The sequence below is a fragment of the Lutra lutra genome, chromosome 2, assembly GCF_902655055.1.
Source record: "Lutra lutra chromosome 2, mLutLut1.2, whole genome shotgun sequence".
NCBI lineage: Eukaryota > Metazoa > Chordata > Mammalia > Carnivora > Mustelidae > Lutra > Lutra lutra.
Window position 1 is genome coordinate 65,802,143 of NC_062279.1, and position 26,258 is coordinate 65,828,400.

The 26,258-nt window shown below is 35.0% G+C and overlaps 1 protein-coding gene across 4 annotated transcripts in view; it reads right to left on the bottom strand.

Annotated features, from left to right (window-relative positions):
• Positions 1 to 26,258, bottom strand: part of IQCM (IQ motif containing M) — a 486,594-nt gene that overhangs the window by 179,992 nt on the left and 280,344 nt on the right. For all 4 annotated transcript variants that reach the window (XM_047717609.1, XM_047717608.1, XM_047717606.1 and 1 more), the window contains 2 exons: positions 22,132 to 22,276; positions 12,193 to 12,327 (listed from right to left, as the gene is read on the bottom strand). In XM_047717609.1, coding sequence (XP_047573565.1) covers positions 12,193 to 12,327; positions 22,132 to 22,276 — 280 coding nt within the window. The remainder of the gene's footprint in view (positions 1 to 12,192; positions 12,328 to 22,131; positions 22,277 to 26,258) is intronic.

Consider the following 26,258-nt stretch of genomic DNA (forward strand, 5'->3'; position numbering starts at 1 on the left):
GACATGAGATACATTGGGGAAATAAATCTGTATTTTTAATTTCAATACATTTGTCTTCAGAAATGGCTACAAATAATAATTTCTTGGACATAAGCTGGTAGCTACCAGGTTTTAAAATTCATTACATGCAGCACCAACAAAACTAGGCTTCACAAAGGAGACTGCATAGTAGTTATCATTCTTATTTTTATTTTAACAATAAGAATAATGCTCCCTTTTAATATTTAAACATTTGCTCTGATTAAACAGTCCATTTCTGCTGACTCGTAACAGACACTGGCCTGGTATTGTTTATTAACTTTCCTATGAACATATTGTTTATAGCAGGTGTCTGATTAACATAACTGGTCACTGAAGGCTCATTGTTGGCCACAGAAGAGAGTAGCTTTGCCTGGCAGCAGAGCCAGCTCCCTTATCACCTCGTGTATTTGAATCCTAATCAGATTTAATCCCCTCCTAACTTTCCCTTCTGTGGGGTGACTCATACTTGGCTGACTACGCAAGTGTGTCCTAAGTTCACCAGATCATAGCAAAAACCAATTTGAGTATGTCTCAATAAATATGGCCTTGGGATACATTAAATGATTTCACCTTACAAACTATAAAAACAACATACAAACTAAATAAATACAATAGCGACAAGATGTCCTTTTGGAGCCTGGTAAAGTAAGCTGATGCTAGTATGACATCAGACCATCGTACATTTCTACAAAGTGACACATTTGCAATAGATCTACAAGAGATGTCCCATTCTTTAAATCATATCCCCCAAACCAAACAGAATCATCATGAATAAGAAATTATTACCAGGGCAAGCCTGTACGATCTCCACACTCTTGCCTTCTGAGAGGAGCAGACTTTTTCTGAAGGGTAACATTCCTGCTTGGTCCCAAGACATGAGATAAGATAAGGTGACCAAATAGTCTTACTTTGTATCATCTCTAGGACTTTATAGGCAGATGATACGTTTTTTCATTTTTTCCTACTCTATTAACTTTAGAGGAAAGCAGGAAAGATTTTCCTTTCATATCTCTTCCTTTAGTACTGGCATGAATTCCTTCATTCTTATTTGGCTGATGACATCTCTCCCCTTCTTTCTGTTTAACTACAAGGATCTACACTATGAACTGGGTCATAGCAGTGAACAAGAAAGATAAGATCTCTGTCATATTGAAAATCAATAGGCAGATAGAGGAAATACACAGTTAACAAATATATGTTTAAATATAAATACTTTAAATATGTCAAAAATAAATACCAAAGAAATGGAGGAGAATAGAAGGTTATGAACACTGTAAATATAGTAATGTTAATGGATTGAATGTCCCCATGAGCTGCAGATTTATTAAAGGGGGAGAAGAGCCAGAAAGATGTCAGAGGTGGTCAGAGGCTTGAAAAACAGATGTTGGGGGCTTACAGTTACTGGGAATGCCAAAATCCAGTTATAGCCAAGAAAGTAAGTCACTATAGGAATATGACCATTAGAAATGAAGATTAAAGGAAATATGAGCAGCTATGTGTAAGCACCTCCATAATGCAGACAACATATGGATGTTAACATAACAAAAGTCCCCAAGTTACTATAAATGCCTCAGTCCTGCAAATGGTACAGGTTAGGGAGCCCGTTATGATCTGCAGAATAACAAGTTTGGAATATGGTAGTTGGTCATTGGCCTCTTTCTCTTTCACTTCAACGAAGAACATCATGGAGAACATGTATTAGGAGCATTTCTAACACTGATTGGTTCTAGGCAGTTACAGAAAACAAAAATATGGCACGAGTGAGAGATTTGCAATAGTTACATGAGCAGTCATCTCATCCCTGAAAAGCAGCACTACTATTTATACTACAATAATCAGAATTGTTTCTCAAGGGCAGAGTAAGTAGATTAACACTGACCTACTAGAAATTAGCCAGCTCATATGGGCCATTAATACAAGACAGGGGTTCTGGTTCCATTTCTGGCTACAACCACCCAGGGGGTGGTTCACCTGCAGGGCACACACAAGGGCTGTCCTCGAGTGAAGCTCCCAACAGCCCAGCCACAGCTCCATCCTTTCTCACTCAACAAAGTCTTTAGAATTCCAGGGAGTTAGAGTAGTATGACAGGGATTATTTTTAATCCACTCAAATTTCTTTCTCATTTTAAAAATTCAGGTACATTAACTTTGTTAGAATCAAATTATTTGGAACTCACTTTACAACTTATTTAAATGCCTGAATATGTTATGAGACCTTGGTTAAGAGCCATTAGTTTAAGTAATTATTTAATGTTAAGGGAAAATCTCAATCCTAGAAAATACGCACCATAAATTGTAGGTGTAAAGTCAATTTTGTCTTCTCTGATTAGTACTCTGAATTAAACTCCATAAAGAATAAAGTGAATGAGAAATTTCTGATACCTGCTTTTTTGGAGCAATTAGTGCTGATGGGAGTTACTAACTAGAACACATACACTCTGCAAATGTACTTATGTATACTTGTTTTTACCTCAAAAGATGGCAAATGTATACAAGGACGCAAATAAAAATCAAGTCCACTATATCTAAACCACTAAGGATCATCAGCTGAAAGGATGTTTGATTGCTCATCATGCCAAAATAATATATAAAATCATTGGTAGGTAAAGAAGCATTGGAAGGAACATTTCCAAAGACTAGAAACCCAACATCTTTATAGTAGAAACATGATGTATTTATGGTTAAATGCCTGAAAAACTATGCCCTAAAAGAAGCACACTCTATAAACATCTTCTTGTATAAAAGGCCCACATGACTCAGGAAAAAAAAAAAATGCATCTTCAAAACAGTATAACCTATGGATTTCAATGTGGAAACAGTCACAGAATTTTCAGTTGTGGAAACTAAAATACTAAAATGAAACTAATGAGCTTATCATGACTCTAGCTCAGACTTTAGAGAAACTAACCTTTACATTAGCAATTGGCTTCCATGATGCCAAATTGGCAGTCCCTCCCCACCCGCCAAAAAATGTGGTTTTACAGATCTGAATAATTAACCTACATTTATTTCAGTTCCATTGATAATTTATATAGAGCATGAGGGAGACTTCATTCACATCCTGGGAACATCATGGTGCCTTATTGAGCAGAGCATAATTTTTTTTAAGTTCTCATTTAAATTCCAGTTAACATACAGTGTAATGTTAGTTTCAGGTGTACAATGGTGATTCAACACTAATTTTTTTTTTTAAATCTTGAATCAGAAATTCTAGAAAATGTGCATTCCTGAAGGTGACTTAAAAAGTGGACTGGGTAAGAGCTGCAAAACTCCCTTAACTGTTAAGGGCTGAAAACTACTTTAATTCCTTTGGGAGTTTCACTTTAGTAGGGGAATTAGTGGGACTCTGAATCAAGTGGAATGCCAGAAAAAAACAAAGCTCTTTAATGCTTTGATTATGACATTGAAATAATTATACTATATCATAAAAATTTTTCATTTCATAAGAATTTCTGAAATATTTTATGTTAATGTTTCATTTATCAGAAATTTGCCAGCAAACTTGTTCTCAATAGGGAGTTCATGTTCCTGATATTATGTAATTCAATCATATAAAACAAAGACTTGCTAGTGGATCTTTGCATGTTAAGAGTATCGGGTATATAATCCTAATAAACAGTGATCTAACAAAAGGAGCCTAAAACCTTGCCTTCTAATAGACTTATGAAAGTAATTATACCTTTATTGAAGTTACACTACTCTCAAACTCCTGCTGTTCCCACTGTTTCTTGAAGATGGTTATTTTCTACTTAACAAAAACAGACAGGCTTTAGAAGAATAGCTAGCGTTAAGTAATATTACAAAATTTAATCAGATTCTCTATGTAGCTTATATAACAGTGGTACAAATATTTCAACCCAAACAATAAGAGAGTAAAAGGTTTTAAGAAAAAATCCCAGAATGGTTAATAAGAGTAATTTACTAATTGGAATAACAACTCACATGACTGCAGGAAGACAGGAAAAAGGGGACAGTCTTTCAACTAGCCCTGATCATTCCCAGGGCCTATCATTAGCATAGGCTTTCCCAGGCTTTGCACAGCCATAGCTGGGGGAAAGAAGGCATTAACAGAGTTAAATAATGAAAGATGAGACAAAATGTCAGGAACCATCTTTAAAAAGTGTTAGGGGAGAAAGCAGGAAAAATTGTAGGAGAGCTGCTTGGGTTAAGTAGCTGAAGCAAGGTGATGATGAACAGATCTTTCAGGGTTGCTCTTTGCCCCCAGGGTCCAGTATCTAGTTTATACAGGGGTATTCAAGCTCCAGGGGAAAATGTTTAAATAGCTCCTACTGACACAAAACTGATTTATATGCAAAATCTAATTTGCATTATGTATTTGAAAACATCCATTTCCAATAGGCAGATAATAGGAGATTAAAGGATTCAAAACAAGAATTCTGCAATGAAAAGCCACCACTGTCAACTAAATCTCAATGAATGATCTGGCATCTTTTAGTTAGATGTTTTAGCAATATCGTCCCTTCTCCCGTTACCCACCAGCAGACACAGATTTGTCCTATTCACTGTTAACCAACTGACCTAAAAATTCTAGTTTGTTTTGTACACAATCTCTCTTTTATGTATGAAACCTCTTTCTTTTATGATCCAGTTAACTCATCCTACAATTATTGACTCATCTTCAACAATCTCTATAACCTTCTCTGATTTCCAAACTTAAAACATAGTATTTGTATCAGCTTAGGGTTCCATACTATTGCTCTATAAATATTTACAGCACTGTATTTATCTAGTTATATGCGTGCATGTCTCTCCAATTATTATATGGATTTTGAGATCGTTGAACTACAATGTATTTCACAGCACATATAAAGTGCTCAAAATGTATTTGTTGAATATTTTTGCAACAACAAGTTTATCAAAAAAGATTCTAGATTGCCACAACCAAGGAAGGCATCCATTCAGTATGCTCTAATGCATTTCTTTTCATTTTGTGACTTATTCCTAAAATCATCAATCAGGAAAGAGAATGTGTTTTTACCTTCCATACAGCTGAAAGCATCAGAGAATATCTACTAAAATACCGGGGTCGGGTGGGGGGAATTGGCTTCCTGTTATGCAAGGGCTATGGAAACCACTTACAAAACCTTTATATCTTTGTCACGCATGGGAAGAGTCTATAGATTCATAGGAGCTTTGCAGTAGAGCCATCAGAGCAGGTAGGACAAACATCAAACACTTCTAAAGTGATCCAATGTTCTGGATCCTGTTAAAGATCTTCATGGCAAATCAATTCAGGGACTATTTTCACTAGTGAGTGGGGGTGATAGTAGAAGAAACATTCTCATTATATAGCCATTAGGATAGGTGCCAAGCTTTCCTAACACAGACCACACACCTGAATCATTCTTACTGTGTCATTTCAGATAATCTGATTTTGTGCTAAGAATTCTACTCATTTACCTGGCTCCATATTTTTTTGAGCATTCTGTCCTTCTCCAGTGAACAAAGGTAGGCCAGTAGGTTATAGGCTTTACTGAACTAGATCATGGCAAGAGCATGAAGACCTAAACCAGTATCAATATGTCTCATATGAAGACTATTACCTTCCCCCCATAACCAGACACCAACCAGCCAGGAAGCTAAATTCGTATGAAGAGGTTAGAAAAACTCCACATCCATTGCCATTGACAGTAGATGTAAGACACTTGGTAAGAAATAAATGGAGAGAAGCTGCAGCTCTGCTAGCCTGAATTCAATCTCAGTTGGTGCAGTCACAGGCAAGTCATAAATTTAATAGGCAGATTTAGAAATGAGAAAGCATTAGAATGGCTTGATAACTATTACACACATCTCAAGCTAACTGAAAAACAATAGTAATGAACAGGAAAGACCCAAAAGTACCAGTGGAAGGTAAAATGTGAGGCAGATATAAAATATGAGCACATCTGAACCCTGACTGTGTTCCCAACCCACACACAGACCTATAGGCAAAGGGTGGAAATATTAAGGTCTCAAGGCATTTGAATAAACATTCTATCCAATCATAGGATGATAACTAAATTATACAGAATCAGAGAGAACCTTTTGAAAAGCTACTTTTAAAAAATTAAAACAATAACTGAGCAGAGAAATGAATAGCCAAACACCTGGCAGGGGAAGACAGATCAAATTCCACATATTAAGTCCAGACAAGTTACTAAGTAAATAAACCCTTGGAGTGGGGAAGCCAGAATCCATAGTTATGTCTTTCCTTTATGATCCAGTTAACTCATCCTACAATTATTGACTCATCTTCAACATTCTCTATAACCTCCTCTGATTTCCAAACTTAGAACATAATATTTGTATCAGCTTAGGGTTCCATACTATTGCTCTATAAATATTTACAGCACTGTATTTATCTAGTTATATGTGTGCACGTCCCTCCAATTATTATATGGATTCTGAGATCTTTGAACTCCAATGTAGATATTCTCTGATGCTTTCAACTGTGTGGAAGGTAAAAACACATTCTCTTTCCTGATTGATGATTTTAGGAATAAGTCATAAAATGAAAAGAAATGCATTAGAGCATACTGAATGGATGCCTTCCTTGGTTGTGGCAATCTAGAATCTTTTTTGATAAACTTGTTGTTGCAAAAATATTCATCAAATACATTTTGAGCATTTTATATGTGCTGTGAAACATGATACTCAAAATGTCTAGTATTCAACAAAAATAACAGCAGAAATATTCAGATAAGTAGTAAAGTGTAACCCACATTCAGGGAAAAAAGCAGTCAACAAAAACTCACTCTGAGTGGACTTAGATATAAGATTTAGCAAAGACCTCAAAGATGTCATAAATATACTCAAATAATTGAAATAAATTATATTTAAAGAATTAAATGAAAATATGACAGTCAAAAATGGGGCATTATCAAGAGAAATAGAATCTAAAAAAGTAACTCCATGGATTCTAGAGTTGAAAAACATAACAAAATGGGGAGCCTGGGTGGCTCAGTCAGTTAAGTGCCTGCCTTCGGTTCAGGTCATGATCCCAGGGTCCTGGGATAGGACCCTACATCTGGCTCCACTCTGGGTGGGAAACCTGCATCTCCCTCTCCCACTTCTCCCACTTGTGTTCCCTCTCTCACTGTGCCTCTCTCTGCCAAATAAATAAAATCTTTAAAAAGAGGAAAAGAAAAATAAAACAAAATGAGAAATTTACAAAATGGGTTAACAACAGATTTGAGAAAGTTGAAAGGAAAAAGTAAACTTAAAGATAGATCAGTAGATATTGTCCACTTTGAAGAACAAAAATTGAAAAAATTTTTTTTCAATTTTTTTCAATTCAGACCTCTGGGACACATTAAGTGTATTCATATAAGTGTAATAAGAGTCCTAGGAGGAAAGGAGAGGAAAATGTATAGAGAAAAAAAAAAGGCTGAAAAATTAACAAATTTTACAAAAAACCTTAGTCTACAGATCAAAGGAGTTCAATGACCCCCAAGTAGGATAAACACAAAGTGATCTATGATCCAAACCCATGTCTGTGGTATTTTGTTATGCCAGCCCCAGCAATCGAATACACCAAGAAGGGCCTATGTCAAAAGGTGATACTGCAGAGCAGGTAGACACTCCATGTGTTTGCTATTCACTAGATAAATGCCCTCTATCTTTACTTAGCCACAGTCTCAGAAAAAAAAAAAAAGAATGAAAAGCAAGAGTGACTGAAATTCAATTTTCTAAAGGATAGAAATAAAAATTAACTTGTTAAGGAAAAATAGTGAATTCCTGGACTGAGATTTGTACCAGCAACATAAATATATAGTGTGATGAAATTTGTATTTAAAAAAAAAAAAAAAGACTGTCAGATATTCTCCCCAAATGTTAACGATGGCACTAAGAGATCTATATAAGACCTGACTACCTAGTCTAGCTGACCCTTAGTCACTAGCTTCTTGGCATTCTGGAACATAAAATTGCCAGTATTTTTCATTTCATATCTTGTTTTTAATGTATATTTTCAAAATGTTTTATAATAAATATGTGCTAAATTTTTTAGAAGCTATTTAAGATAAGGCTGTTGTAGCGTGTTACCTCCAATACTTATGCATTTTTTTTAACTTCTGCATTTTTTTACCACCAGAATTTCCTGGTGTCTCATATTTCTTTACCCTAGAATTTTCTATCTCTATAAATCCTCCTTAATCACTTTCCTACATAATTAAAATTTTATTGATAGAATGTCTGTTCATATGAAAAAAATTTTAAGGGAAAATCATTATGTTTCCCATTTAATAAATCCTTTTCTTTGAAAACAGGGAAAAAAATGCAGTGTTGTCTGTTTATGGTGGACAAAGCTGTGTCCCAAGGAGCAGGAGGCACAGGATTTAATTACAGTTTGCCACTAACTAGTCAGGGAGCCTAAACACAGTTTCTTCAGATGTATAAAATATGTAAGGTTAAATAACATATAAGTAACTTCTATGTTTCTGAGTTTAAGATTTTTCTCTAGTGCTCCATAGTGAAAAGAGACTTCTTCAATGTTGTTTTCTGTTCATTTCAACTGCAGAAAATAAACTATAAGTTCTATTTAACTACTGGGAAAATACTGGAAAACTTTCAAAGTTTGAATTTCTAAAACATTAGGCAGATACAAGAATAGATGGTATAGAACCACAATGTATTATTTTCTTTACTTTCAGATATGCCATTCTTTAGTTATTTGTTTCATTGGTTGAGACTTAAATGAGTATCAAACAATAGCATGTTTGCATAGTCTTCAGCTTTTAAGATCAGCACATACATGTAGCCTAAAGTTGCTTCATTTCCCCAAAGGAAGAATTTCAGACAAAAATCTTGTCCTCAGTCACAAAATTTTTGTTACCATAGTGATGAGAATAAAGAATGGGGGGGAGCTAAAAATACCTGAACAAATACAGACAGCTTTAGGAATTTGACCTACTTGGTGTCATACACTGAAGAAGTTAATCAATTGAATTAACTACATATGCGTTAGGTGAAATAGTCTACTGGTTAAAAAATGCGTAGGTTGCACATCTGGAGCTATTATCCATAATCAAAGAAGTCAGTATGAATGAAGATGACTGACAATCTAAAATGCATAAAACCAGATTCTTTTAAAAATGGAATATATACCAGAAGCAAGTAGAAAACCATTAATTGAGCTTCATTTCCCATAAATTTTCTGTTTTTCTTCCATTAGTTAGGATATTTCCATTTCAAATGAAAGCTTCTTATGCACCAAAAGAATTTTAACTGGATAGAGCAACATAATTGGACATATATTTAAAATTATGTTAGAGTGGCTCCTTTACATGAAAGAAAGCTTCCCAATTTTAGGCATTATAATAAAAACAATATGTTTTTAAACTAAGTTTTCTTCTGGAAATTCTAGTTTTAACAAGAAATTTAATAAACTCGGTCATTTGCAGAAAGCCTACTTCATCGCAAGGCATTAGGCTAGCCTGTGAAAGATCAATAAAAAGCAGTACTTGCTGTCAAGAGCATTTTAATCATCTGTCTAATTATGTTTTCATAACACAGACTTTTAAAGTATCTCTACATAGTAAGATGGGAACAACACTTAGCCTGAGTTGAAGAAACCAGGAATAAAGTTCCAACTCTACTAGTGAGCTTAGAAAAGTCTTGTTCTAAGTCTCAGTTCTCTCATCGGTAAAATGACCATAAGTTAGCATCTCACCACCTCTAACACACACAGGTCCTTAAGATAATCAAAAGAGAGGGTGGAAACCAACAGAGAACATTCAATAAATAAGCTCTATAAAATGAACTAGTATTCAAAATAGTTCAACATTTAAACATTTTCAAAATAAAAAATTATAAAGATAACTAAATATACTTAAGAATACTTAAGAACAATAATAGCAATCTTTACTGAGCACTTATATTGGGACACATATTTTAAATATATTATTTCATTTAAACTTCACAACAGTCCAATGACTTAGATAGTATTATCTTCCTTTTATGGTTGAGAAAAATAAGGCACAGCAGAGATAAATAAATTATCTAAAGACATATAGCTAGGGTGGTGAAGCCAGGAATTAAACCCAGCAAAGCTAATTCCAGACCTACGCTCTCAATATGTCTTTATGATGTACTCCAAAATAATCAGTAGAGGGAAATATCTCTATGAAACTATTAATTTGTAAAAAGTTAGATTTTAAATTATTAACACTAATCAGTAAAAGTTTCTGAAATGTTTAATTAATGTTATTTTGTTGTTTAACTTTTTCATTATTATTATTATTATTATAAAGAAAAATGAAAGCAATTTAAAGGTACAACAGTAACTCATAGAATCTCTGTATGACAGATTATTATTCAGTTCTTAATAATGTTGTGGTATGATGGGGCGCCTGGGTGGCTCAGTGGGTTAAGCCTCTGCCTTCGGCTCAGGTCATGATCCCAGGGTCCTTGGATCGAGCCCCGCATCGGGCTCTCTGCTCAGCAGGGAGCCTGCTTCCCCCTCTCTCTCTCTGCCTGCCTCTCTGACTACTTGTGATCTCTGTCTGTCAAATGGATGGATAAAATCTTTAAAAAAATAATAATAATGTTGTGGTATGATATGGCTCAGAATCTTGTAAGAATGAATAAGCAAAAAACAAGCAGATTTTCAAACACGTAGAAAATCTCAATTTTCATTAAAAATAATGTCATGTACAGAAAAAACTGGAAAGATAGACATCAAATGTTTACAATTGCGGCTTCTTAGAAGTTTTGTATATTTCTAGGCTTCCAAATTTTCTATAATAAACATTCAAGGTTTTTGTCATCAGGAAAAAAATGACTTAACCAATATAGACATGTTTAGTAAAGCTCAAAATGATTTTGGTGCTTCTTTCAGTCTATGAACAAATAGTTATTGAGAGTCTAGAAAACTGTTGTAGGTACTAAGGATACAGCAGTGGCAAAGCAAAGTCCACAGGTAATAGATTAGATAAATTCAAACTAAGAACTAAGAAAGAGAACTTCAACCTATAAGGAAACTTCAGCCTTATCACTCTGACCTTAATCATATCTTTCTACTGGCATGTGAGCCCTTTTCTTGTATTTATTTACTTATTTGAAAGAGCATAAGCAGGGGGGGAGGAAAAGGACAGAGTGAGAAGGAGAAGTAGGGTTCCCACCAAGCAGGGAGCCCCACGTGGGGCTTGATCTTGATCCCAGGACCCTGGGAACATGACCTGAGCAGAAGGCAGATGCTTAAATTACCGAGGTTCCTCCCTTTTGTTGTATTTAGAAGGGGTCCTGAAGTGTTTTATCTTCTTTTCTCAATTAAATTGTAGATATATCATCCATCATCTTTAGACCTAATAGCAAGCTATAGCATTAGTATGGTCACAGAAACATTGAGAAGAACCTTAAGTAATTAAGGTAATTTGATGAGACTTCCCCCATCTTGGTGACTAGTCTTTAGAGAAGGGAAGGGTATTGTTCTATTTAAATTATTAAATATTCTCAAACAATACTATCCTTTCACCTACTTACTGTTCAGAAAAGAAATGATTTTCTAACTGTAAGATTCTATTTTATTGAAATAGTTTATAATGTTTAAACATTTAAACAATTACATTCTTCAGTACCCAATCTAACTATCCAGGAGAAAGCTTTTTAAAATATAGTAGCTTAAAATAAACTGAGTTAGATGTAACATTTTTATATCAAAAAATATATTAGAATCTTAAAAACTTAAAACCAGGGGCGCCTAGGTGGCTCAGTGGGTTAAACCTCTGCCTTCGGGTCCTGGGATCGAGCCCTGAGACGGGCTCTCTGCTCAGCAGGGAGCCTGCTTCTCTTCCTCTCTCTCTGCCTGCTTTCTCTGCCTACTTGTGATCTCTGTCTGTCAAATAAATAAATAAAATCCTTAAAAAAAAAAAACAAAACTTAAAACCATCTCCTCCACCCCTCTTTAAAAAAAAAAAAAAAAAGCAGTATTGTATTAACTTCTTTTGACCTGTCCTTTAAATCTCTTCTTTCATATACATTAAAATAAGATTTTAAAATTTTAGGAAATGGATTCAAGGATAAGCTTAATGGAAAAAGAAAATGGAACAAAAATGGAACAATTTAAGTTATATTTAAATTAAAGAAGAAAGGAAAGAACAAGGGAACAAAGAAAGAGGGACAGGGAACAGCAAAGAAAGGGAAAAGAAAACAAGAAATGGGAAAACCACTCGCCTCTATGGACCAGGTCCCAAACCTCGTCAATTTGCTGCTGGGTTGGGAAATGACCACAGTCATTGAAGAACTTGAGAAGCTCACTTCTTTCTAATCCTTGCCAATCTTCTCTCTTAGCAAACATTGTTTCATAGACTAAAAGAAAGAGACAAAAGAAAATATTTTTCTTATAAATAAAATATCAATAATGAACTACCAGAAAGCTTCATCTATATTCAAAGAAGCTTTCCCTCCAGTTTTATTTGTATATCTAGCAATTAGAGTAGCTCTATGTCAGCCTCCTGGGGAAGGTTAGAAGGAAATGGGACATGCTTCTCCCTCCCACATCCCCTAGTAGTCAGATTTAGATCTGTTTCCCCAAAGAGAACACTGGCAGCCTCTGGCCTGGCTTACATGAAAACTGCCCATGGGCCATGCATACATCAAGGCTCAAGCTACAACACAAGACATAGCTTTAATGTCAGGGCTTCTGGGGGCCTGACTTTTACTGACCCATCTCAGTGCTCATTTTTATTTAGTTCACCTAATTTTTTCATCTCTTTTTGGCTTCTATCTACACTCTAGCCACTTATATCAGTGACTGTCCTTTGGACTGCTTATTCTTCTTCTGATTTTGCCCCTAAATGGAATGATGTTTACTTTTGCCCCCTGACTTCCTGTATTTCTCCTTTCTAATTTAAGGTGACTGGACTTGAGTGACCACAGAAAGTGATCTTTCCACTCCTGGCTCAAGGTTTCCACAGAAAACCACTCAGTAGGGCCATCCTTTACCTATGTCCCATACTTGACAGTAACGGGGCTTAGATAATTAGCAAGAAAATGGAAGCAAACATTTTATAAGTGTAGTTCTCCATAAACTTTTTAGTTTTTCTTTTCAAAAAGGTAATACTGAGTCTCTACTCTTAAGTATGATGGATTGCCCCCATGAAGGTGATTGTCAATCAGCATTTACAGGATGATAAAGTCTGCCTCAGTACAGGCTTAGCTCTGAAGTATGGGCTCCAAATGACAAAGGGCAATAGAGTGGTTTCTAACAGGAGTCAGTGTATGATCCTGACACTCAGCCACATGGACTTTTGACTTTGTTTATTCACTTGTTCATTCAGTTGAAGTGGACAGTTGTGAGACATTAATAAATTCAAGAAATATTGAGTGATTGCCTAAATATAAGCCACTATTCCAGATCTGGAAACAAAGCAGCAAAATAAATTTATATTTAGAATATCTATGGCTTTTCTCTCTTTTCAAATAAGCAACCTAGAGCATTTGCTGTTGGTACCCCATCCATACTGCCTTGTCCCTTACAATTCTACACTTGCTACCTTGACTTTCACTCATCAGCATCTCATTTTATTGCCTCAGGGCTCCCTCTGGCGCAGGACTCCATTCTGCCCACCTGTGCCACAAGCCAGAGTGCCAGAAAATTAAAGCCCCCAGTGCAGTGGTCCTCAACCCTGGACCCTCCCTCAACTTGGAGTTGATGGATAAAGGCCCAGCACTTAAGAAAAGTTGTCTACACCGTTCCTTAGAGGGATCGAGCTCCAGTTGATGGTAATCGGTCTGATAATGCATTCTTTTTTTTACTTCCATCCCTTCTTAACTTCATTCCATTAACAGTATTTCCTGAGATCTACTTGCAGATTAGTTGTACTTAAATTCTTGTCTCAGGGTCTGATTCTGGAGAAATCCAAACTAGCACACAAAAAAAGTCACTTTTTATTTTCTGGTTAAGGAAATATATTTCTCCTTGAAATAGTATATTTACCTTTATTAGTTTTTCATTTAATCAGTTTTAGATGCTTCTCACTAGATCAAACTAAGACACATATTAATATTATGGCCATGTAACTGTATTAATAGACAATAATGCACTTAACCTATATACTATGCTTGAAAAGCAAATGTTCTGCTGCACACTAGCAGAGTTAATATTCCAGACAGGTTTAATCAGATTCAATATAAAACTTAAATCATGGGGCGCCTGGGTGGCTCAGTGGGTTAAGCCGCTGCCTTCGGCTCAGGTCATGATCCCAGGGTCCTGGGATCGAGTCCCGAGTCGGGCTCGCTGCTCAGCAGGAAGCCTGCTTCCCTTCCTCTCTCTCTGCCTGCCTCTCTGCCTACTTGTGATCTCTCTCTGTCAAAGAAATAAATAAAATCTTTAAAAAAAAAAACTTAAATCATGAAAATCAAATGAAATTTTCTGGTCATTTAAAGATTCTTAAAAATGTGTAGAGATAGGTATCTGCCAAATATCACCCAATTAGTCATCCACATATGGAAGGGATAGAGAATTTTCTGAGGAATATAAAGACAAATAAGAACTTGCAAATTCTGTGGACTCTAGAGTTACTTTAACCCTTAGTGCAATTCCATGATGTGTATAGAATCTCTCTGACTTCTTTCCTTAACCTCTAGCCACAGAAAAGGAGTCATTCTAACTCAAAGGATTCTGATTATCTGTAAATATCTTTTGGCATATAATTTTAGCATAAGTAATAAACTTAATGAAAACTATCAACAAATATTTCTGAGCCCTTTGATAAGCCAGGCATTCGTTAATAGTGGCTATTTATTAATGAAGGTTAATAGATACAGTCCCTGTCTTCATGGAACTTATAGTCCACTGTGAAATACACATTTTATGATTAGATGAAACTCTCCCAAAAATGTAGCACTTTTACAGTATAAAGCAGAAAGATGCTGATTTCAATTAAATATAATTTACTTGCATAATTTTGTTGTTTTTTATTATTTTTAAAGACAATTTTAAGAGTAGTTTTATTTTTTAAGGTTTTATGTATTTATCTATTTGTCAGAGAGAGAGGGAGAGAGAAAGAGAGAAGAGAGCATGAGCAAGCACAAACAGGAGGAGCAATAGGCAGAGGGAGAAGCAGGCTCCCCACCAAGCTAGGAACCCTATCCACGACTCAATCCAAGGACCCTGGGATCATGACCTGAGCCAAAGGCAGAAGCTTAACTGACTGAGCCACCCAGACATCCCTCTGAGTGGTTTGAAATTCACATCAAAATTAAGAAGGTACAGAGATTTCTCAGATACCCACTACAACCACATAAGCATAGTCTTCTTTCATTATCAACATCACTCACTGTTATACATTTGTTACTAAGGATTATACAACATAGTCTAAGTTCCACAGTTTATTTCAGAGTTCACTGTTGGTGTTGCACATTCTATGGGTTTATACAAATATATAATGACATGTATTCATCATTGCAGTATTGTACAGAATAGTTTTACTGCCTTAAAAATCCTCTATATTCTATCAATTCATACCTCCTCCCAATCTGCCCCCAGGCAAATATAAATTTTTTAATTTTCTCCACAGTTTTGTATTTTCTAGAATGTCATATGGTTGGAAGCCTATAGTGTATAGGCTTTTCAGATTGGCTTCTTTCACTTAGTAATATGCATTTAAGATTCCTGTCTTCTCATAGCTTGATAGCTCATTTATTCTTAGCTCTAAATATACTCCCTTGTTCACATGTACTACAGTTTATTGATCTATTCATCTACTGAAGGACATCTTGGTTGTTACTAAGCTTTGGCAATTATGAAAAACCCATGTGTATACCCATGTGTACGTTTTGTGGATATGTTTTTTTGATGCCTGTGGGTAAATACCAAGGAGCATGATTGCTGGATCATATGGTAACAGTATGATTAGTTTTATAAAAAACCACTACAATGTTTTCAAAAAGGGTTCTATCATTGGCATTCTCATTAATAATGAATGATAGTTCCTGTTGCTCCACATCCTTACCAGGATATGATATTGACAATGTTCTGGATTTTGGTCATTCTAATAGGTGTGTAGTGTATCTCACTGGTTTAATTTGCATTTACCTAATAACATACAATATGGAACATCCTTCCAAGTGCTTATCATCTGTAAATCTTCATTGGCAAGGTCTTTGGCCCATTTTTATTCAAGTTGTCTGTTTTATTATTCCTAAATTGTTCTTTGTATATGTTCAATAATAGCAGTCCTTATAAATGCATCTTTTGCATATATTTTTCCCAGCCTGTGGATTGGAATCTCATTCTCTAAACATCCTCTTTTGCAAAGTAGAAGTTTTTAATTTTCATGTAATCCAGATCTTCCATTATTTCTTTAATGGATCATGTCTTTAGTGTTGTATCTAAAAAGGCACTGTATAGGGGCGCCTGGGTGGCTCAGTGGGTTAAGCCGCTGCCTTCGGCTCAGGTCATGATCCCAGGAGTCCTGGGATCGAGCCCCGCATCAGGCTCTCTGCTCTCTCGGGGAGCCTGCTTCCTCCTCTCTCTCTGCCTGCCTCTCTGCCTGCTTGTGATCTCTCTGTCAAATTAAAAAAAATAATAAATAAAAAATAAAAAGGCACTGTATCAAATATCATCTATGTTTTCTAATATCTTACCTTATAGAAGTTTTATTTTTTTGCACTTAGGTCTATGATCCATTTTGGTTAACTTTTGTGAAGGATGTAAGGTCTGTCTTTAGATTTTTTTTTGGCATATAGATAGTTAGTTGTCCCAGCACCATTTTTGAAAAGACTATCTTTCTGTTACTGTATTTTTTTCCTCCTTTTTTAAAGACCACTTGGCTATATTTTAGGGGCCTGTTTCTAGGCTCTCTATTCTATTCCACTGATATATTTGTCTATTCTTCACCAATACCACACTGTTTTAATAATTGTAGCTTTATAGTAACTCTTGAAGCTATGTATCATCAGTCCTTCAACTTTGTTCTCCTTCAACATTGTGTTGGCTAGTCTTGTCTTTTGCCTCTCCATATAAACTTCAGAATCAGTTTGTCAAAATACACAAAGTAACTTGATAGGATTTTGAATGGGATTACACTGAATCTACACATCAAATTAAGAACTGACTTCCTGACAATATTGAGTCTTCCTACTCATGAACATGGAATATCTAGCCATTTATTTAGTTCTTTGATTTTGTTTATCAGAGTTTTATAGTTTTCTTCATAGAGACATTGTACATATTTTGTTACATTTAAACCTAAATATTTCATTCTGGTGGTATTAATGTAAATGCTGTTGTTTAATTTCAAGTCCACTTGTTCATTGTTGGAATTTAAAAGAAAAAACAACTAACTTTGGGATATTAATCTTGTATCCTGCAATGTTGCTGTAATCACATCTCAGTTCCAGAAGATCTTTTAGTCAATTCTTTCAGATTTTCCACACATATCAATCATGTGAATAAAGATAGTTTTATTTCTTTCTTCCCAATCTATATGTCTTTTATGTCCTTTTCTTTTTGTCTTATTGCATTATCAAGGACTTTACTATGGTGTGGAAAGGAGTGGTGAGAGGAGATATCCTTGTACCTGATCTTAACGGGAAAGTTTAAAATTACTTACCATCAAGTATGATATTAGCTGTAGGGTTGTTGTAGATAGTCTATTAAGTTGAGAAAGTTCTTCTCTATTCCTGGTTTACTGAGATTTTATATTACAAATGGATATTGGATTTTGTCAAATGTTTTTTTCTGTATCTATTGATATGACCATGTAATTTTTCATTTTTAGCCTGTTGATATGATCGATTAAATTAATTGATTTTCAAATACTTAGCCAGTCTTGCATACCTGGGGTAAATTCCATTTGGTGGTGGTATATAATACTTTTTATACTTTTTTGGATTTGATTTGCTACTATTTTATTGAGGATTTTGCATCTATTTTCAGAGAGATTCTGTTCTGTAGTTTTCTTATAAGGTCTTTGCCTATTTTTGGTGTTAGGTTTATACTGGGCCCATAGGATGAGTTAGGAAGTATTCCCTCTGCTTCTAACCACTGAAAAAGATTATAGGGAATTGGGGCACAGTTAAGTGTCCAACTCTTGAATTTGGCTGAGATCATGATCTCAGGGTTGAGTGACAGAGCCCCATGTCAGGCTCTACACTGGTAATGGAGCCTGATAAGTTTCTCTCTCTGCTCCTCCCCTCCTGCTCACATGTTTTCTCTCTCTCCCTCTCAAAAAATAAATAAAATTTTAAGTGTTTAGTAGAATTCACCAGTGAAGCCATCTGGGCCTGGTGCTTTCTGTTTGGAAGGTTATTAATTACCAACTCAATTTATTTAATAGACATAGGCCTATTCAGATTGTCTCTTTCTTCTTGTTTGAGTTTTAGCAGATTGTGTGTTTCAAGGAATTGGTCCACTTTGTTTAGGATATTAATTTTGTAAATTAAAGTTGTTCATATTATTCCTTTATTTTCCTTTTAGTGTCCAAAGTATGCATGGAAATATCCTCTTTTTCTGATATTAATGTGTGTCCTTGTTCTTTTCTTCTTAGGTAGGTTTGTTTGTTTGTTTTTCTCCTATCACTTTAGGTTTAGGTTTTTTGTGTTGTTTTTTTTTTCCTCTCCCACTAATTTAAATATTTCACTCCCTTCTTGCTTGTATGGTTTCTAATAGATTGCATGTAATTTTTATCTTTCTTCCACTATAGGCTAGGTGCTTTTTACATATGGTTTCTTTCAGGATTTTTTATCTTTGATTTGCTATAGTTTGAAGATGATAATGCATATACCAAAATAACTGTAATTTTTGGAATTTATTCTGTTTGGTATTCTCTGAGATTCTTGAATCTATGGCTTGGTGTCCAAGAATAATTTGGGTAAATTCTCAGTCATTATTTTTAAATATCTGTTCTGTTATTTTCTCTCTTTCTTCTCCTTCTGGTATTCCCATTATCCTTATGTTACTCTTTTTGTAATTGTCCTATAGCTCCTGGATATTTTGTTCAAGTTTTCTTCTTTTTTTTCTTTTTAGTCTTTGCTCTCTTGCTTTCTCAGTTTTCAAGGATTCTACTGATTTATCCTCTAGTTCAGGAAGTCTTTCCTCAGCCATGTCTAATCTACTAATAAGACCATCAAAGGCATTCCTCATCTCTATTAGTGTTATCTCTAGCATTTTTTTTTTTTTTGGTTCTTTCTTAGGATTTCCATCTCTCTGCTTACATCACCCACTTGTTTTTGCATGCTGTCTACTTTATCCATTAGAGCCTGTAGTGTGTGAATCATAGTTGTTTTAAATCTCTGATCTGATAATTCCAACATCCCTGCCATTTCTAGTTCTGATGCTTTGTTTATTCAAACTGTGCTTTTTTGCTTTTTTGTATAGCTTTAATTTTTTCTTGATAGCCAGACGTGATATATCAAGTAAAAGGAACTGTTTTAAATAGACCTTCAGTAATGTGGTAGTAAGGCATGGGAGGAAGTGTTCTATAGACCTATGATTAGGTTGCAGTCTCTTAATGACCTTGTGTCTCTGGACTGTAAATTATACAAGCGTTTCTCGGTTTTTTTCTCTCCCCCTATAGGTGGGACAGGATGGCCAAAATGAACTGAAATTGGGTATTCTCTTCACCACGTCAGTTAAGTTCAGAAAATAACCCAGCAGCTAGGCTCCAGTTAACTAACTTCCCCTGAATGTAGACCTTCTTAAGAAAAGTGTGTTCGGGGCACCTGGGTGGCTCAATGGGTTAAGCCTCTGCCTTCAGTTCGGGTCATGATCTCAAGGTCTAGGGATCGAGCCCCACATCAGGCTCTCTGTTCGGCAGGGAGCCTGCTTCCCCTACTCTCTCTCTGCCTGCCTTTCTGCCTACTTGTGGTCTTTCTCTCTCTGTCAAATAAATAAAATCTTTAAAAAAAAAAAAAAAAGAAAAGTGTGCTCTAGCAAATATCAAAATAGTTCCCTTTTTCTGATATTTACTGTGGGAATGTGGTCAACCTCCTAGAGGTAATTATAATGATACTGTGGTTTTTAACTCTCAGAATTGTTCACATTGAGCTTCTAGCTATTTGCCAATGATGGTTCAATTTTCCTTCCTGGCACTGGTTCTTACATCAAATTCTTTTTTTTTTTTTATTTTAATTCCAGTATAATTAACATACAATGTTACATTTGTTTCAGATGTACAATATAGTGATTCAATAATTCTCTACATTACTCAGTGCTCATCATGATAAGTGTACTCTTGATCCTCTTCACCTATTTCACACATCCCCCCACCACTTTCCCTCTGGTAACCACCAGTTTGTTCTCTGAAGAGTCTGGTCTTGGTTTTTCTCTTTTTTCTTTATTCATTTGTTTTATTAAATTCCACACATGAGTAAAATCATACGGTATTTGTCTTTCTCTGACTTATTTTATTTGGCATTTACTCTAGATCCAACCATGTTGTTACAAATGGCAAGATGTAATTCCTTTTTTATGGGTGAGTAATGTTCCATAGTGTATATATACCACTTCTTCATTATCCATTCATTTATCAGTGGTCACTTGCACTTGCATTGCTTCTATAATTTGGCTATTGTACATAATGCCACAATAAATATATGGATGCATATATCATTTTGAATTAAGGTTTTTGTATTCTTTGGGTAAATACACAGTGGTGTGATTTACTGGATTGTAGGGTATTTCTATTTTTAGGTTTCTGAGGAACCTCCATGCTATTTTCCACAGTGGCTGCACCAGTTTGCATTCCCACCAATAGTGCATGAGCGTTCCTTTTTCTCCACATCCTTGCCAATACTTGTTTCCTCCCACATTCATTTGTACTCATGAGTCTCTGCTCTGGGAAACTGCAACTCACTGTATGTCAGTCTCTTTAATCTTGGTGGCAGTGTTTTGACCTGTGTCTTTTCTTCTCTTATAGACCCACGAAAAGAATAAATTTTTTAGTCTATTCAGCTTTTTCCTTTGTTGTTAAGATGGACTGGCGATGTATAAGCTCCTTATATGTAGAACCAAAAACAAGAAGCCCTCGTTTATTATTTTTTTAATCAAGACACTGGTTATAATGTCCATCCTAATCCTAAGCAATGTAAATTCATTAAATATTATAGGAATGAGGCTCTCTGAAAGCTAAGATACATATTAGGGAAAGCCTTCTGTGGACAAAATATCAACACTAACAAGTAACACATAATAGGTATCTATTTAGTCTACTTGGTGTCCATTAGCTATTCTTATGTTAGCAATATGTAGTTTTCCTTTGGGGAGCGACTCCTCCCTCAGAGGATAGAGCTTCTGTGCAACTCTCAAGCAAAGTTCTCTGCCCTCCCATGGAAAAGTATTGGACTCATGATTCAAATTAAACCAATCATGTGCTCTCTCTCCTTGGAATTTGAACTTAAAACATAGAAACAAAAAAGTCTTAAAAGTGATAACAGCTTATCTATCTCCCAAAGTCAAAAAGAAATTTTTCCTTACATTTTGCTCTCTAAATCTCTGAAGTACCTCTGTTTTTTGTGTGTTTTTTGTTTGTTTTTGTTTTGTTTTCTTTTAAGATTTTATTTATTTATTTGAGAGAGAGAGAGAGAGCATGAGCAAGGGGAAGGGGCAGAAGGAAAATGAGAAGCAGACTCCCCACTGAGCAGAGAGACCCACTTGGGGCTCAATCCCAGGACCCTAGGATCATGACCTGGGCAGAAGACAGCCACTTATCCAAGTGAACCACACAGGAGCCCTGAAAATAGCTCTGTGTTGAGTTCTGTATGAAATCTGACTCTTAAAGTTACATTTCCTGTATTTTTCTTTTAAATTTTCTTTTTGCTTTGGTTAACTAGACTGGGTTTTCTGTTGCTTATAAACACAGGATCCCAATAAATTAAATGAAACATACATCACTTTAAAATGCAAATAGAGTCCAGATATTGTATGGAAGTATTGACTCACCATATTATAGACCTGAAACTAATACTACATTGCATATTAACTAAGTGGAATTTAAATAAAACGTTTAAAAAATCTTTTAAAAAAATAAAATGCAGGTAGATTTCAGGATTATAAAATAGATTTACCTTTGGTATCTATGGATAATTACATGTAAATTATATATAAAATTCCAATGGTTGAATAAATTCCAAATTTAAAATCAAACCAGGAATGACTGTATCACTTACACTTTTTTCTGTCCATCCATTCCTCTAGCTCTGCAAAGTTTATAATTTGTCTTGTCCTCCAAAGACCAAGTCGATATTTAACACGATGGATCTGTCTACGATACATCTTTATAACTGCTCTCAAATTTGGTCCATGAGACAAAGCCTATAAAACAGCAATATAGACAGTAAAGCCCCATATTTACATATTTCTTCTGTATATATTTAATCTGATTTTGCCCTTTTCATTTCATCTATTTCACCCAGTTTCTTAAATTTTGGATGTATTTATTAATGTTTATTGTGTAGGTTGCCTAAAACACACGCACTGTAAAATAAGATAATCTTGGGACGCCTGGGTGGCTCAGTTGGTTAAGCAGCTGCCTTCGGCTCAGGTCATGATCCCAGCGTCCTGGGATCGAGTCCCACATCGGGATCCTTGCTCGTCAGGGAACCTGCTTCTCCCTCTGCCTCTGCCTGCCATTCTGTCTGCCTGTGCTTGCTCTCTCTCCCTCTCTCTCTCTGACAAATAAATAAATAAAATCTTTTAAAAAAAAAAAAAAGATAATCTTGAAGCTCAGAGAGCCTCAATATGAAAAACTTTGTCATCAGATACCCATAGTTCCCAAAGCATAGAATTTTCACAGATGGCTACTTTCATGGAAGCTTCCTAGGCTGGGCATCCTGATTTCTATAATATGTAACCCACTTGACCAGGAAAAAAAAAAAAAAGTTTTATTAAGGCATTATTCTGTAATGGTGATTCTTGCCTAGGCTGTTCACTAGGGGTGCTCAAATCCGTATTTATTTTCTTTCTTCTGAAAATTGTATATTACTATCTTTTACTTAAATTTTCCTGGACTTTTCAGGTTTTTCATGTTGATTTCTAAAACTCTTTAATCCTTTTCAGCAAATGTACAAACTTTGCTTTATCAGTTTGCCTTTTAACTGTGACTATATATTTATATAAATACATTTTCCACATTCTATTGCAATAGGTTTTAAAAATTAAATTGTAAAAAATAATCTATTTCAGGGTTTTTTTTTCTAAATAAATAGTTCTATTTTATCAATTCAATTATTTTTACATTTTACATTTACTAGCTCATTAATTTGTCTATTTATCTATTTATATTTATTTATCTAATTTTATTCTTTATCTTTTTAAAGAATTATTTTCCTATTCTTGACTTTTTGAATTGAAGACTTAATTTATCTATTTTCATTTTTTTAAGAATGTATTTAAGTCCATGAATTTTTTCTCTAATTACAAAAATATTAGAATATAAAAGACTTATAAATTAGTAATAATAATTTTTAATCCATGTTGACTTAAAGGGTAAATGCATCATACTTACCACACATCAATGTTTAAAAATTTTTCTAGTATGCACTTTTAGTCTGTCTTATGGTTGATATGGTCACGTCTTGTTTCAAAAAAGTAATGAATGGATTGCTTGTTTGGAGAATTTCACTACCTTATGACACTTAGTTGGGCTTATTTTCTTAGATAGCTTAGATAGCTAGAGTCCTCTCTTTTCTTATTTATTTGCCACTTGTGCGTCTTCTACAGTAAAGTACTAGTTCATGTCTTCTACCTATTTCTTTTATTGTTATGATAGTGTGTTTCTTATTAGTTTATAAGAGATTTTTACATGTTGAGTTTTTTTTAACACTGGGGCAGTATCGAATGTTATCCACAGTTCAACTTTTTAACTTTTAAAAAATGATGTTAGACATATAAGTAGATAACTTGCCCATATATATGAACTGAAGTCTAACCTTGTCTAAACACTTGCATATGACATTATCAAAAAGGGTTTTTATACAAAAACCTTATTAAAACAAAGCAGGAAAAGGTTTTTAAATTTAAAACTAGGTTTTTAAAACCTCGTTTAGTCTTTTAAACCTAAACTAAAACCCAGTGAAATAAGGATTGAATATTCTGAATTGTTATCTTACACATACATACATAAATACATTTATAAGTACACAAGCCACACATAATGTTAAATGTAATTTTTGTTTTCACTTCCCCATGCACTAAAGAATTAGTGAAGCCCTTAGCCACACACATGTGTGTAAAGAAAATGTCTCTCTCCTAGGTTGGATCCTACTCTCTTCAGGCCTCTTTTCTGTGTCAGCTGCCACTCACTTTGATCTTGATCAGAATAATTATAACATACCTGAAGCACATGCTTAATTTTTCTATCTCTAATTGCTTAGTATAAAGACTGCGAGTACACATTCTTGGTCAATGGTATCACTGAATCTTGTCTTCCTCTCATGCATCTCTGCAAAATTTAAGTAGCAACTTCTAGTTGCCACACAATTGGTGCTCCTTTATATCAATACAGTTCAGGCTCTCCAAATCATCTCTCCGATGTGACCGCATACCAATTGGCTCTACATCAGAAGGGAGTTTTAATCTAATTTTGGCTTTTGGCAGGACACTCCAATGTCTATGTTGAGCCCAGCCTAAGAAAAGACTCCACTATTTTGCAATGATCATTGAATATTATTGTTACCAGAATGGTCTAATGTTTTAAAGTGTCTAGAACTAGGCAGACTTAGGTTTGACACTCAAAATTCAGCTATGCCATTGGATGGATCTCTAACTTTAGACAAGTTTTGTTAACTCTCTATGCCTTACTTTTCATAGCTAGTAAAGATAATTATATAACTTAGAAGAATGGTACCACTTCAAATCTTCATCACCAACCCCTCTGGGTTCTCAAAGTGGCATCAAAATTCACCTATGTTTTTCTGGGCATCTCTCTTTTAGTCATTTTCTGTAGAAACTCGACCTCCTGAAACATTCAAATTCACCTTCTAAACGCTCACTCTCAGCAAATGACCTTGTCCCCCACTTCACCAAGGGAAAAACATTTATTGTTATTTCAACTTCCTATCATCAATCTAAACACTCAGCAACATCCTTTGGTCCCACAATAGAGAAATATGTCTCTTTTACCTAAGGCTAATACTGTCAGGTGTCTTATAAACACAACCCCCTCCAATATTCTTAGCCTTCTAATATGGATTATCCTCACCTCTCCTATATCATCAAACTTCTCCTCTTATTGGCTTTTGCAATAAACATTTAAATGTACTTAATTATTTTCCAGTGTAAACTATTTTTCGCTATACCTCATAGTGTCTCTTAGATGTTTTCTCTTCCTTGCTTTCCACATCATTCCAAAGAAATTTGTAAAGTTCATCCATGAACTAACTGTTGTAAAGACAGAAAATTCTGTCTAGACCTTTATTCCTAGCAGTATTGGAGATTAGTGACTCCACATTCTTTCTTAATACAATATTCCCCTGGCTCCAGTCAGTATCACTAATAATGACCTCAAATATACAGACGGGGCATAGTATAAGAAGCATCCTTGGTCAGGGAGCTGAATCAAAATATTTAGAAAAATTTTTTTCAAATTTCACATCCTCTCATCCAAATAAGCTATTATACATCCTCCATCATGTTGAAAATTACTTATTTTAATTTATATACTTTATGTAATTTAGCTAATGAATTAGGAGTCTATTATGTAACAGGGTATTCTACACTTTGTGAACAGATTAATGAACACAGAGGGCAAAATTCTTGTCTCAGGGAGTTACATTGTAATGGAAGAAACAGTAATCTAATAAACAAATATCTATGTGCTGGTTGGCAGTACGTGGTTTGAAGTCTTTTAAATAGAACAAGGAGTGACCAGACTGGATGTCACCTCTTTACAAGGCAATATGGAGCAGATTTTTGATAATTAACAATGAGCACAGACCTGAATGAAGGGAGCCATGCAGCTACCTAGGTAAAGAACTTTCTCAGGAATAACATGAGAATCACTGCTAAATGGGGTTACTTTAATGAGTTGGAAGGTTTTATTGTCTTCCTGAAGTGTGTTAAGGTAGAAAAGAATTCAAAAACTACTGAAGAAATCTAAATGTTTCCTTATGGCCCAATCTTCCTTCTAAGTTTTGGACCCATATATTCAACTGCCTCCCGGATATCTCAAAGATTTCCCACAGGTAATTCAAAGCCAGTGTTGGAAACTGGACTCTATTTCTTTTTCTTTCCTTCTCTCTCCTACCTGCTCTTCTTCTTAAATTCTGTATTTCACAACCATCCACCAGGATGCCCA